Source organism: Meles meles, chromosome 11, assembly GCF_922984935.1.
Source record: "Meles meles chromosome 11, mMelMel3.1 paternal haplotype, whole genome shotgun sequence".
In the NCBI taxonomy this organism is placed as follows: Eukaryota; Metazoa; Chordata; class Mammalia; order Carnivora; family Mustelidae; genus Meles; species Meles meles.
Window position 1 is genome coordinate 92829519 of NC_060076.1, and position 14396 is coordinate 92843914.

General features: G+C 42.2%; 1 protein-coding gene across 1 annotated transcript in view; it reads left to right on the forward strand.

The window, feature by feature from the left end:
* SLC1A1 (solute carrier family 1 member 1) overlaps positions 1-14396 on the forward strand; it is a 77667-nt gene that overhangs the window by 32331 nt on the left and 30940 nt on the right. Inside the window, exon 2 of the mRNA XM_046022194.1 lies at positions 9813-9953. Within this exon, the coding sequence (XP_045878150.1) occupies positions 9813-9953 (141 nt within the window). The remainder of the gene's footprint in view (positions 1-9812; positions 9954-14396) is intronic.

The following is a 14396-nucleotide window of genomic DNA, read 5'->3' on the forward strand; positions in this document are numbered from 1 at the left end:
AGCACATACCCTCCCCAATGTCCATTACCCCACCCCCCTCTCCCTCCCCGTTACACCCAGCAACCCTCAGTTTGTTTCCTGAGATTAAGAGTCTCTTATGGTTTGTCTCCCTCCCTTGTCCCATCTTGTTTCGTTTTTCTCTCCCTACCCACCACAACCCACCACTCTGCCTCTCAAATTTCTCATATCATGGAGATCATATGATAATTGTCTTTTTCTGACTGACTTATTTCGCTCAGCATACTACCCTCTAGTTCCATCCACGTCATTGCAAATGGCAAGATTCCATTTCTTTTGATGGCTGCATGGTATTTCATTGTATATATATACCACATCTTCTTTATCCATTCATCTGTTGATGGACATCTAGGTTCTTTCCATAGTTTGGCTGTTGTGGACATTGCTGCTATAAACATTTGGGTGCACGTGCCCCTTTGGATCACTACATTTGTATCTTTAAGATAAATACCCAGTAGGGTAGCTCTATTTTCAACTTTTTGAGGAACCTCCGTACTGTTTTCCAGAGTGGTTACACCAGCTTGCAGTCCCTCCAACAGTGTAGGAGGGTTCCCCTTTCTCCGCATCCTCGCCAGCATCTGTCGTTTCAGACTTGTTAATTTTAGCCATTCTGACTGGTGTGCGGTGATATCTCATTGTGGTTTTGATTTGTATTTCCCTGATGCCGAGTGATGTGGAGCACTTTTTCATATGTCTGTTGGCCATCTGGATGTCTTCTTTGCAGAAATGTCTGTTCATGTCTTCTGCCCATTTCTTGATTGTTTTATTTGTTCTTTGGGTATTGAGTTTGATGAGTTCTTTATAGATTTTGGATACTAGCCTTTTATCTGATAATGTCGTTTGTAGATATCTTCTCCCATTCTGTGACTTGTCTTTTGGTTTTGTTAACTGTTTCCTTTGCTGTGCAAAAGCTTTTGATCTTGATGAAGTCCCAATAGTTCATTTTTGCCCTTGCTTCCCTTGCCTTTGGCGATGTTTCTAGGAAGAAGTTGCTGTGGCTGAAGTCAAAAGAGATTGCTGCCTGTGTTCTCCTCAAGGATTTTAATGGATTCTTGTCTTACATTTAGGTCTTTCATCCATTTTGAGTCTATTTTTGTGTGTGGTGTAAGGAAATGGTCCAGTTTCATTTTCCTACATGCAGCTGTTCAATTTTCCCAACACCATTTTTTGAAGAGACTGTCTTTTTTACCTTGGACATTCTTTCCTGCTTTGTGAAAGATTAGTTGACCATAGAGTTGAGGGTCCATTTTTGGGCTGTCTATTCTGTTCCATTGATCTATGTGTCTGTTTTTGTGCCAGTACCATACTGTCTTGATGATGACTGCTTTGTAATAGAGCTTGAGGTCTGGAATTGTGATGCCACCAACTTTGGTTTTCTTTTTCAACATTCCTCTGGCTATTTGGGGTCTTTTCTGGTTCCATATAAATTTTAGGATTATTTGTCCATTTCTCTGAAAAAAAAATTGATGGTATTTTGATAGGGATTGCATTAAATGTGTAGATTGCTTTAGGTGACATGATACATTTTAATGGCTAGGGACATATACAGAAACCTGTTAGATGATCATCAAAACAACTTCTTTCCCAAGCCAGACTGAATTCTTAATTGTAGGTAGCAGACAAAGAGGGAGTGATGTCAGTGTTGGCAGTCATCAATATAGACAAAACAGTGTGGATAACCAGGGGACAGATCCATCCATGAAGAAAAATATTTATTATTGCAGTAATAACAAAATTGTTTTCTTTTTTCAACTCCTCCCCCTAAGATCCTCTAACATTCAATACAGGACTTGGCATATAGTTGGATTTTAATGAACATGCACTTGTTTTTGGTTTTTTCTTGAATCTAGATACTACAAAGAATGCATTTAAGTTACTTTCTTCCCTTGAGCCTGAAAATGCACAATAAACTTAAGCCTTTGTATCAGATTTTATGCTTGCCCCGTTTGGTCATGAGGAAAAGTCTGTAACATTCAAAAAATTGTCAAGGATTGAAATGTTTAACAGTGGGGTGGTGGTCAAGAAACATGTCCATCCAATGGAACTAGAGCGTATCATGCTTAGTGAAATAAGTCAATTGGAGAAAGACAACTATCATATGATCTCCCTGATATGAGGACATGGAGAAGCAACATGGGGGGTTAGGGGGATAGGAGAAGAATAAATGAAACAAGATGGGATTGGGAGGGAGACAAACCATAAATGACTCTTAATCTCACAAAACAAACTGGGGGTTGCTGGGAGGAGCTGGGATTGGGAGAGGAGGAGGGGGCTATGGACATTGGGGAGGGTATGTGCTATCGTGAGTGCTGTGAAGTGTGTAAACCTGGCGATTCACAGACCTGTACCCCTGGGGATAAAAATACATTATATGTTTATTAAAAAAAAAAAAAATTTGGAAGGGGAGGCGAACCATAAGAGACTATGGACTCTGAAAAACAACCTGAGGGTTTTGAAGGGTCAGGGGTGGGAGGTTGGGGGAACAGGTGGTGGGTAATGGGGAGGACACGTTTTGCATGGAGCACTGGGTGTGGTGCAAAAACAATGAATAGTGTTACGCTGAAAAAATAAATGGGGAAAAGAAACATGTCCATCCAAAGTAGTGTTATTAGTGTCTTAAAAAAGACAACACTTAAAAAAGATGAAGATGCAGAACATGAGGAAATGCCTATAATGTTAAATGAGAAATACCAAAACCCAAACAAAACCCTTACAATATTCACAGATGAACTTTGAAAACATACGAAGTGAATGAAGCCAGTCACACAGGACCCAGTATCAGTCAGGATTTTCCAGAGAAACAGAATCTTGTGCATAAATCTACGTGAGATTTATTTTAAGGAATTGGCGCACACAGTTGTGGGTTCTGTTAAGTCTGAAGTCCATAGGGCAGGCAGGCAACTTGGGTAGGGTGTTGGAGCTGGCATCTTGAGGCAGAATTCCTTTTTCTGCATGAAACCTTGGTTTTTGCTCCTCGGGCCTTCAGCTGATGGGATGAGACTACCGAGACGCTCAAGGGTCACCTCCTTTCATTAAAGTGAACTAATCGGAGACGTTAGTCCCATCTACAGAATACCCTCCCCTGCACCTGGACCGGTGTGTTATTGACTAACTGGTACTGTAGCCTAGCCAGGTTGACACAGAAGACTAACTGATCATCACAGCCTCATGTTATAAGACTCCGTTTATATGAAATGCCCAGAATTGACAGATCAAAAGAAAGCAAATTCATGGTTGCCAGGGCCTGGGCCAAGGGAGGGTTGGGGAGTGGCTGCTCATGAGTATGGGTTTCTTCATTGGTGATGGAAATACTCTGGAATTAGATAGTGGTGATGGTTGCACAACATTGGGAAGGTACTAAAAACCCCTGAGTTGTGCATTTTAAAAATGACAAATTTTATGTGAATTTTATCTCCATGAAAAACTGCCCCCAAGCCCTATAATTATACAGCCATTAAAAAATTACAAGAGGGGGCGCCTGGGCAGCTGAATGGTTAAGCGTCTGCCTTCAGCTCAGATCGTGATCCCAGGATCCTGGGATCCAGCCCCACATCGGGCTCTCTGCTCCACAGGAAGCCTGCTTCTCCCTCTCCCACTCCCCATGCTTGTGTTTCCTCTCTCTCTGTCGCTCTGTCAAATAAATAAATAAAATCTTAAGAAAAAAATTACAAGAGATAACTCTGGACTCCGGGAAACACACTGAGGGTTACGGAAAGGGAGGTGAGTGTGGGGATGCCGTAACTGGGGGATGGCATTAAGGACGGCACGTGATGTGATGAGCACTGGGTGTTATGCACAACTAATGAATCACTGAACATTATATCAAAAACTAATAATGTACTATAGGTTGGATGATTGAATTAAAAAATACAGGAGATAATATACAAGAGATAATTCTTTCAAAATGCTTAGCACAGACTCTGACATAAAGTATGTACTCAGTAATTGTTAACCATGTTACTTTTTTTATTTTTTATTTAAATCGTGATTAATCGCAATAGTATATGAAAAAAGTGAAAACAATTTCTCTTCGCATATATTTGAGTTGGTGAAGCTGGGAGTGAATTTTTGAACTTGTTATTTCCGGTAGAACCGCGATAATATTGCTTGTGCCCTAAGTACATTTTCTAAGGGTTTAAAAATAAAGCTTTACAGAAGCATCTGTTTGGAGCCGAAGTGCACGTAAAGAGCTCTCACTAGTGGGAGAAAACGAGAGATGGGAACAAATCTGTTTCAGGAGAAGGACAGGCTAGAATCTATACAGTGTACACACACAGTCATTTGTTAATAACTATTCATTCTATGCTTTTTATTTTCTGCTTATCATCAATGTTCATCTTAGTTGAGCTCCCAAAGGGCAAGAAGGCATATTGCTAATTCTCCTAATATAGTACCCAGCAAGATGGCATGATTAGATAACTAGTTCTGGGGTAATTAAAAATATTTTTTCCTTTGCCAATCGTTCTTATTCAGTCAAGCCAAAATGAGTCTGTGAACCAGAGAACCATTCTGGGGTTTTAATTAAAAAAAAAACAACACACACACAGATTTTAATCTCTTTCCTGAAAATACCCTAAAACAGGAACAATGCTGTTTTTATAAATCTGCTTTCTCAAATGCAATTTAGCTACCATCCCCAGATTAATTTTTATAACTATTTAAAAAAAAACATGTACGTAAGAACAAAGTCTGGAAAGAACCTGAAAAGTGGAGGGGGGGGGGAGGTGGGAGGAGGGGATAGGTCGGTATAAATTATTTTACATGACTTTTTCTTTTATCTGGATTTCTAGAATTCTCTCTCTCTCTTTTTACAGTTTTTATTTTTAAGTAATCTCTGCACCTATCATGGGGCTTGAACTCACAACCGCAAGATCAAGAGTCACACGCACCACTGACTGAGCAAGCCAGGCACCTCTCCAGAATTATTTCTTGAACAATAGTTTTTGATGAGTTTAGAGTTAAAAAAAAAAATCACCCCATTTCTTCTATGATAGGGCTACTGGACTGGCAGTTGTTTGAGACAACGTGAACTTGAAGAAATCTCCAGCCCAGGTTTTTTCCTGGTGTTTGTTTTCCTCCCTAGTGTCCTCCTTCCCTGTTTCACTGATACACTTAACCATGAAGAGTGGGAAAGGCCCAGCCAGCTCTCTAGGAACCAATGAACTGGTCCTATGAGCCCATTTTATTTTATTTTTCTAAGATTTTATTTATTTATTTGAGAGAGAGAGAGAGAGAGCCCACGCAGGAGCAATGGCAGAGGGGGAAGCAGGCTCCCCACTGAGCTGGGAGTCCAATGCAGGACTCATCCCAGGACCCTGATAATGACCTGAGGCAGACGCTTAACCAACTGAGCCACGCAGGCGCCCCCTACAGGAGCCCATTTTAAATGGGGACACCCAAGGCTCAGAGATTATCATAGCATCTTGTGCGTTAGAATGGACCTTGAGGGCATCTCATCCAAGCCTTTGCCTCATACCTTCAATCCCACCACTCAATGATGGGAGAGGTTAAAATTACGGCCCAAGTTTACAAACCTTGCAAATGGCAGATCCAGAACTCAAGCTCGTGGTTCTAACACAGAGCTCTTCCCAAGCTGCCTTTGTACCGGCTTGGGCTCTTCTGCCTGAGTGAGAGAAAGCCGCCCAAGAGTGAATTGCTGGTAACTGATGGGGCTGCAGAGGTCTACATAGCAATTCTGCCTTCGGGCTTCCTCGTTGGCCCTGCTGAAGACCTCCGGAGAGCTACACCATTCAGAAAGTTTCTTCCCTCTCCTAGCTCTGGGAGTGATCCTGCCGGGGGTGGGGTCTGACCTGTGTACCTCCAGGCAGGCTTGTGTTCCCAGCAGCCTTTGACTTTGAACACCGCTCCGTGCTCTTAAATCCAGTCCAAGATCTGACCCTGGAAAAGGGCAGAGAAGGATTGTGTGCCCAGGGAAATCCCGACTTCATCATGGGACCTGGAAAATCTTCCACTGATTTTTCTTAGCAGGCATCCAGTTTTTCCAAACTGCTTTGAGACCAGGATAAAACCCACATGTTTACAATGTGTAACTCCCGGCCGATTAACCCTTGAGGGTTCCGGGATGACATCTCTGGCCCAGGGTAAGCCTTTCAACTGCCTTTCCAGCTCTTGGTTGGTATTTATATTCTTCTCCTTTTCACTACAAAAAAGGAAGGAAGGAAGGGAAGGAGGGAGGAAGTGAGGAAGGAAAAGGAAAAAGGAAAGGGAAAAAGAAGAAATTACAATTTGTGATACTCAACCTCAAGAACACGCTTGATAGAAGGTTTTAAGGACTAAACAGAGTAACCTGTTCAAGGCGCTGTCACTTGTGAAAGCTTTGAAAATGCTCCTTGTGGTGACTCTTTTATCTCTCCCGTAAAAACCCATTATCTGGATCAGGGCTGAAAAATAGCAAGTATGCTTCTTTCTAATTTCCCTGCATTTATTTGGGGTGGAGATGACTAGAGGCACAGCTAATTGCTAGTAATATAAACCCTAAAATTGGAGCCCCTCGGGGGTTTTTTTGCTACTCAACAGAGTGCTTTTGTGGTGGGTTTTTGAGCACAGACACATCTCCTTTCTTTTTGCACACAGAGCTTTCTTTGACATACAAGCCAAAAATTTACTTGAGGCAACCTAAGGAGTATGAGAGAGAGTGTCTGTTTGGTTTTTCAAAACACTGAACACTACCGAGTATCCTTACAGCACAAAGTAGGTACGTTCCATATAGGACAGCTGAACATAGGCATTTGTTAAGTAGGAAGTGAGCACAACGTGCTTTTTAAATTCACTTAAAATATTTTGATTCCTTGGCGTTCTGAACCACTCTGGAATCTCTAACCCTAGGTTTTGAAATATGAACCAGACAGGATTGATATTGAGCTTTTATTTTCTTTTTTTTTTTTGGTCTTAGCTACAATTTGAGAAATATTTGTGTATATGTTTGTTCCAATAATTAAAAATGGCTGAGCAGACACACATTTAGAAATGCATGCCTAAAATAAAAAGATCAAGACAACGACGGAACAGGTAGGAAAATAAAATTAAACCGAGGATAAGTTCACTACACAGACATACGAGATTCCTTTATTTGGCCCTACTAAGAGACTTGGGAAGTGCACCTGAATTTAAATGAAAACTCTAGTATTGATTATAATTCACACGTCTCTTTGTTGTCCCAGCATTCATAACTGTGCCCGAGCCACTGTAAATTTTCACAGACTGATTGTCTGAGTCTGTAAGGGAGCAGACCCAGTGAGGTCCTCCTTGACTCTTTCTGCTAGGGCCGTTTTATCTCCCATTAGCCTATCATCCTCAGAGGCTGATGAAGGAAAAAGATGTGCAAGTCAGCCCAGCCCATCTTATGTCTTGGTTTGAAAAACATGGGGGTATGGTGGGGGGCCTGGCTGGCTCATTTGAAAGAGCATGTGACTCTTGATCTCAGAGTTGTGAGTTTGAGCCCCAGGTAGGATAGAGAGATTGGTTAAAAGAAATAAATTAATTAAAAAAAATAAAAAGTGGGGCGCCTGGGTAGCTCAGTAGGTTAAAGCCTCTGGCTTCAGCTCAGATCATGATCCCAGGGTCCTGGGATCAAGCCCCGCATTGGGCTCTCTGCTCAGCAGGGAGCCTGCTTCCTGACCCCCCTTCCGCCTCTCTGTCTACTTGTGATCTCTCTCTGTCAAATAAATAAATAAAATCTTTAAAAAAAAAAAAAGCCCTTAGTTAAAAATTCCTCTGTTTTCACTAACAATGATCCCAGATACTTATTTAATGTTTCTAAATCCCAGGCAGCGTTCAAAGCATTCTGCAAATACAGACTCTTTAAGAAAAATAAATAAATAAATAGGAAGAAATATAAAAGGGGGGCGCCTGGGTGGCCCAGTCGATTAAGCATCTGAGTCTCGGTTTCAGCTCAGCTAGTGATCTCAGGGTCGTGAGGTTGAGCCCCACATTGGACTCCATGCTTAGCACAGTCTGCTTGAGATTCTCTCTCTCCCCCTCCCCCTGCTCATGCTCTCTCTCTCTCTCTAATAAATAAATAAAATCTTTAAAAGTATAAAAAGGAGATGCTGCAAAGAGTCTATGTGTGGGGATCAGAAGGAGTAAGGCAGTTAGATGTTGGGACCATTTGGAAGAGGATAAATAAGAAAAGTTTGTGACTTGTGGTTATCAAAACCAGCCCCAGGAAAGAATTCCTGTAGATGTCTTGTGCAGGCAAGCTTTCAAAACTTGAACAACATGGGTTTACCCTGTGCCAATCCATGCACACATGGATTTTTTTTTTTTTTTAGTAAATGAGGTCAGGCACTGTAAATATCTTTTCCTTATGACTTTCTTTTTGTGTGTGTGAGAGATATATATTTTTTTAATTTAATTTTTTAATATTTTATAAACATATGTATTTTTATCTCCAGGGGTCAGGTCTGTGAATCGCCAGGTTTACACACTTCGCAACACTCACCATAGCACATACCCTCCCCAATGTCCATAACCCCACCCCCCTCTCCCAACCCCTCTCCCCCCAGCAACCCTCAGTTTCTTTTGTGAGATTAAGAGTCTCTTATGGTTTGTCTCTCTCCCGATCTCATCTTGTTTCATTTATTCTTTTCCTAACCCCCAAACCCCCCACATTGCATCTCCACTTCCTCATATCAGGGAGATCATATGATAGTTGTCTTTCTCCGATTGACTTATTTCTCTAAGCATGATACCCTCTAGTTTCCTTATGACTTTCTTAATAACATTTTCTTTTCTCTAGCTTAGTTTATTGTAAGATTCCAGTTCACAGTACATATAACATACAAAATGCATGTTAATTGACGGTTTATGTTCTGGGTAAGGCTCTCAGCGAACAGCAGGCTATTAGTAGTTTTGTTTTTGTGAAGAAAGAAGTTACACGTGGATTTTGACTGTGTGGGGATTGGTGCCCCGAGCCCCAGCATTGTTGAGGGGTCCACTGTGTAACATTTCTTGATTTAGAACACTTCCCTACAGCCCCAATCTCCAAGGCACTCAGGTTCAGTAACTTCATCAAAAGCCTCTTGGTCAGGCCAATTTGGACACGTCGTTGTCTAGAAATCGCCAACATGAAATGGAGAGCATTAGACCACACCGTCGTTCAACAACGTGTAAATATGTCAAACCAAAGGAACCTTATGTTGCTATTAAAATCACAAAAGGTGTATAAACAGAGAGTATCATGGAAAGAGTATTTATGAGAAAATGAGAAAATTAAACACTGATATGTAAACTATAGAATGTGAAACACCTGGTGCGCCTGGCTGGCTGGTGAGTTGGAAGAATGTATGAGTCTTGATTTCAGGGTGGTGAGTTTGAGCCCAAGTTGGGAGTAGAAATTACTTTAAAAAAAAAAAAAGATAAAAAAATAAAAATAAAATGTAAGGTGCCTAAGGTAGACAAAGACTAAGGGGAGTGTGTAAAAACAAAATAGTTATATTGGGTTGACAAAGATGGTGTATTTCTTTTCCTTCTCATAGTGTTTTTTTTGATGTTTTGTCATTATAAGTAATATAACTGGAGGAGAAAAGAAAAACCAAAACTTTCATGAGAAGAATATTTTTTACAAACTCACTGAGTAATGTGTACCTTGTGTTCATTAAAATGCGATTTGTTTTTTAAGTCTAACATTTACAGAATCGTGGAAGAGCCCCTAAACTGTTTTTCTTGCCAACAAAATGTGGTTGGGGGTTGAGGGGATATTTTTCCATAGAGATGTTTACAGAAGAACTCAATGCCGGTTTTCTTTTCTTCTTTCCAATCTTTTTCTTTCTTAGGGATCACCATAGGAGTCTTGGTTCGAGAATACGGCAAGCTCTCTAGTCTGGAGAAATTCTACTTCGCTTTTCCTGGGGAAATCCTAATGAGGATGCTGAAACTCATCATTTTGCCATTAATTATATCCAGCATGATTACAGGTACCTTGAGAAAACTGGTGGTTCTCTGTGACTATTTAAGGAGCTGTTCTGTTAAGTTGTTCTTTTTTAATTATGGGGAAAATTGAAATTCATTTGAGCATCACACGCACACACACATACTCCTTACTTGGAAAGTGTATATTTGCTTGAGTGGAAATATTTCATTACTCACAAAGTGGCATGGCTCTGCCTAGGGCCCTGGCCACCACTGCTCGAATCTGCATTGGGCCATCAATGTGGTGTCTTGGGGGGAATATGCCATTTTCAAACATATTATAAATAAAATTCTACTCAGGGCACAGGACATTTAAAAAAAAAAAAAAAGAAAAACGCCCACATATTTGGTCACTGAAATGTCAGCCAGTGTCCCCAGGCGAAATGTGGGTGTCAGTTTTGATGTTGTTTTGAGTAGTTCACTCATCTGTTTCCCAACTGCCGCCATGCCCCGCCCTACCCTCTTGAGTCTCTCTGCCTTCCTCACTCCTCTTCCATGGCTCCGTATGCCCTGAAAACTCACAGCCACACGCTGTGGGAAACGTTTAAGGATGGGTTTGCACCATATTTTGAAAGCCTAGTATTTTAAAATCCGAACTTGTGACCAGTTGGGTTTGGAAATGCTTCTTCCCTTCTTGGTCACTCTGTTGCAGGGTCCCTTTAAAGAGCAAGCTTCCCTCTGGAGGTAGAAATTAATTTGGCTTACACAAATGTCATTGGTCTGGGTGTGGTAAGCCTCGCAGTGCATTCTGTAGTTTCTTGTGCTTATCTTAATTCTGCCACTAAGTAAAATGTGGCCTGATGGTCGCTAGCATTGTCAGGTTGAAAAATCAGGGTTTTCCATAATCATGCAATTAGGATTCTTGGCATGTCCTCTTCTAGAATCCAGCCCCCACACACAAACCCTGCTACCACTAGAAAGACCTGGGGCTGATCTATGTAGAGTTCTGGACGTTGGCTCAGGAAAGGGAGCGTGGGTGTCAGGATCTGCTGTACTCAGCAGCCGAGTTGCTTGAAAAGCTATAGATTTGGCTACTGAACTTCCCAAGTGCCAAACTCCAGTCAGACTAGAATCCCCTGGGAGCTTTGTCCTTAAATGGTCTTGGTCTTCTTGGCTTAGTACAGGCCTGAAAAGGACATTTCATTATTTTTATGTATGTATTTAATTATGCTTTGCAATAACTGGTCTCTGTTAGACCCTGCAACCTGGGGGCCAAATCAGTAGGCCAGTGGTTTAGACCATGTATGATTTATCTGTTCAACTTTAAATCAGCAGAAGCGTTTAAAATTTGGAAGATTTCATGTAAGCACCCAGATTTCCAGGTTCCTCTGAAAAGAATTAAGATCAGGAAACACTGGACCCGTGTCCCTCCACAGACCAACCGTGGTCTGGAGCTGAGAGATGGTTATTCTGTTTAGTTGAAACAAATACACTGGAGGATCCCATGGCCCCTACTTCTCCCTAGCCTCTGACACCCGTCCACTGCATTCGTTTACATTATCTCCTGGCCCCGTAGCTGTTGGCTTTATAATCCCAGAGCATTTTCTCCACATCAAGATTCTAAATCTTTTCTTAGGCTCCTTTGAGAACATGATGAAAGCTTTGGACTCTCTCCCCCAGAAATGGTCACGGTTGTACGTACAATACCATATTTTGCATGCAGTTGTACAAGGTACATAAATCACTTCACCAATACCATTTAAAACTGGGCCTATGGAGGGGGGCACCTGGGTGTCTCGGTTGAGCATCCAATTCTTACTTTTGGCTCAGGTTATGATCTCGGGGTCGTGGGATTGAGCCCCACATCAGATTCCGTGCCGCTGAATATGGAGCCTGCTTGGGATTCTCTCTCCGCCCCTTCCCTGCTTACTCACACGCTCTCCCTCTTAAAGATAGATAAAATAAACAAATAAATAAAACTTGGGACTATGGAAGAATGTATGGAAAGTTGATCCAAATTAGGCAGCAAATTCAAAACTTGGGCATTTAACCAGGTTTTAGAAGAAAAGGTAAAAATGCATGTACAAATATGCTCGTATAATATCAGATGTTGAAATATGTACCCCTCTTGGCGGCCAGTAACTGGTGGTATTTTTGCAGTCTGAGTGTTTTGTGTGCTAGCTCAGCCTTGCAGATAATCTAGGAGAATAATTTGCAACCATCAGCACTCTGCTCACATAGCCCAGCTGCCTTCTAGAGCGGTAGCATGGGTCTGGACATTTCTACATTTTTTTCTTTAGCAAAACCCTCAGCAGGGAAATAGGAGTAAGAGACCAAAACCGCTACCCAAAGGGAGGTGAATAAAACAGTCTGGGCACAGTGATGCCATGTTCCTGATTTAAATTGTCAGTTTAAAGGGGAAACATAATATTACTAGTGTTGGCAAGGGTGTGGGAAAGCAGGCTCAGTCATACCTTGTCGATTATTAACTGGAACAAACTTGTGGGGGGGGTGCAGCTTGGAACATATCCTGATCTCTCCCCACTTGGTAATTGTACTTCTCAGAATTTCTTGTAAATAATCAGAGATCTGTTCAAAGATTTAGGTACAAGAATGTTCATGGTAGCCTTTTTTTTTTTTATAATGGTGGTGAATTATGAGCAATCTAAATGTACGTTTTACCCCCAAGTTATGATTCTCTGCAACCGTTAGAAACCTTGTTTTGGAGACATCTAATGACGTGTGATTATGTCCTCACACGGTATAAATAAGATAAAAACAAATTATACAACAGGATGTTGTGTACAATCCAAAATTTATTAAAATTTATGTGCATTTTTAAACGTTGGGACACACACCGAACAGTTAATGATGGTTAGATCAGGGTAGTAAGGAAACATGACTCATTGTGCTTTCTTTACATTTTCAAGGCAAACACGTGTGTGTTATTTTTGTTTGTTTGGTTTTGTATTTTTTTCTCTCTTCCTCCCTCTCTCTCGTTCTCCCCCTCTCCCTCTCTCTTTCTTAAGAAAAAAAAAAAGGGGGGGCACCTGGGTGGCTCAGTTGGTTAAGCCTCTGCCTTTGGCTCAGGTCATGATCTTGGGGTCCTGGGATCGAGTCCCCACATTGGACTCCTTGCTCAGTGGGGAGTCTGCTTCTCCCTCTGTCTCTCCCTGTGCTCACGCTCTCTGTCTCTCTCTCTCTCTCTCACATGCTCCCTCCTCCTCTCAAATAAAAAAGAAAGAAAGAAAAAAGAGAGTGGGATGGGTTCTGCTCTGTGCTCCTCCCGCTGAGCCTCTGGCAGGGTCCCGCTCCCTTCCTCCCCGGCTGTGCTCCCAGGCTCCTGCAGCTCCCCACCATCTTTTCCCTGGTGCTCCATCTACCCCCAAACCCTGCAGGGGTCCTCAGCCCCCCTTCCCCTCTCAATGGGGATCCAGCAGGGGAGAGCGCAGGACTCCTACAGAAATACACAAGAAGAGCCCTTTTCACATTGCAAATGCCTTTATAAACCCAGCAGATCAGTAACTTATTTTATACACTTACTAGGACAGAGGAAGATGGATGTTGGAAGATGGGGAGAGGGAAACGAATGCCCTTAGCATACACAAATTAGAAATAGAAATTAAAATTGAGACCTACGACTAGTAAACTGTGGTTCTGCATAAAGGAAACTCTCTTGACGAATTAACAAAGAGGGGGGAAAAAACTCTGCCATCAAAGCCTCGGCTGACATGAAAATACGTACTTTATAGCTATTTTTTTTTTTTAAACAGAAGGAGGCTTCATGTGACAAAGAGGGTAAGATGTCACATTCATCGGGGAAATTTGAATACAGGCTGGGTGTTAGATGGTATCAAGAAATTCTTGATAATTTTCTTAGCGGGGATGATGGCAGTTACATAAGCAAATGTCTTTTTTGATGCGTATGGAATTATGTAGGGCTAAGATGACAGAATGTCTAGAATTTAGTTAGGGTAAAAAAAAGAGAAGGCAGAGTAGACAAAAATCTCAAGACATTTTCAGAGGCAGGCGGTGTAGGCACTAACAGAATCCTTCCCGTCATTTACATCCAGAGGGACACACCTGTGATCATCACTGTTAACGCTGAGGATTCTAAGCTGTATTTGTAGCAGACCACCAGGGCAGTAGCAAGGGAAGTGGTGTATGCACATGCCCGAGGACTGTGGCTCTGGAAAATCCTGGTCCAGGTCTCACCAACCACTGAGTTTAAATTCAGAACACGTTTTCCTTAATACACAAATGATGATGACTTGAGCCTCCTAGGGCCAGCGGGGAAAGGCAACGGCCCCTCAACGGTGGCGTCGAGGTTCCCTGAGCATCTTTCCAAGATGGCGCCCCAGCTGTGCTCAGAGGCCCCCATCTCTTCCACTCCAGCCTGTCCGCCCCCACCACCGGGGCCAGAGGTGCTCTGCCAGGCACAGCTGCACCCCTGCCCCGGTGTCTCCTGTACCTGCCCCTCTGACCCTGAGGACCTCCCCCTGTGCCCC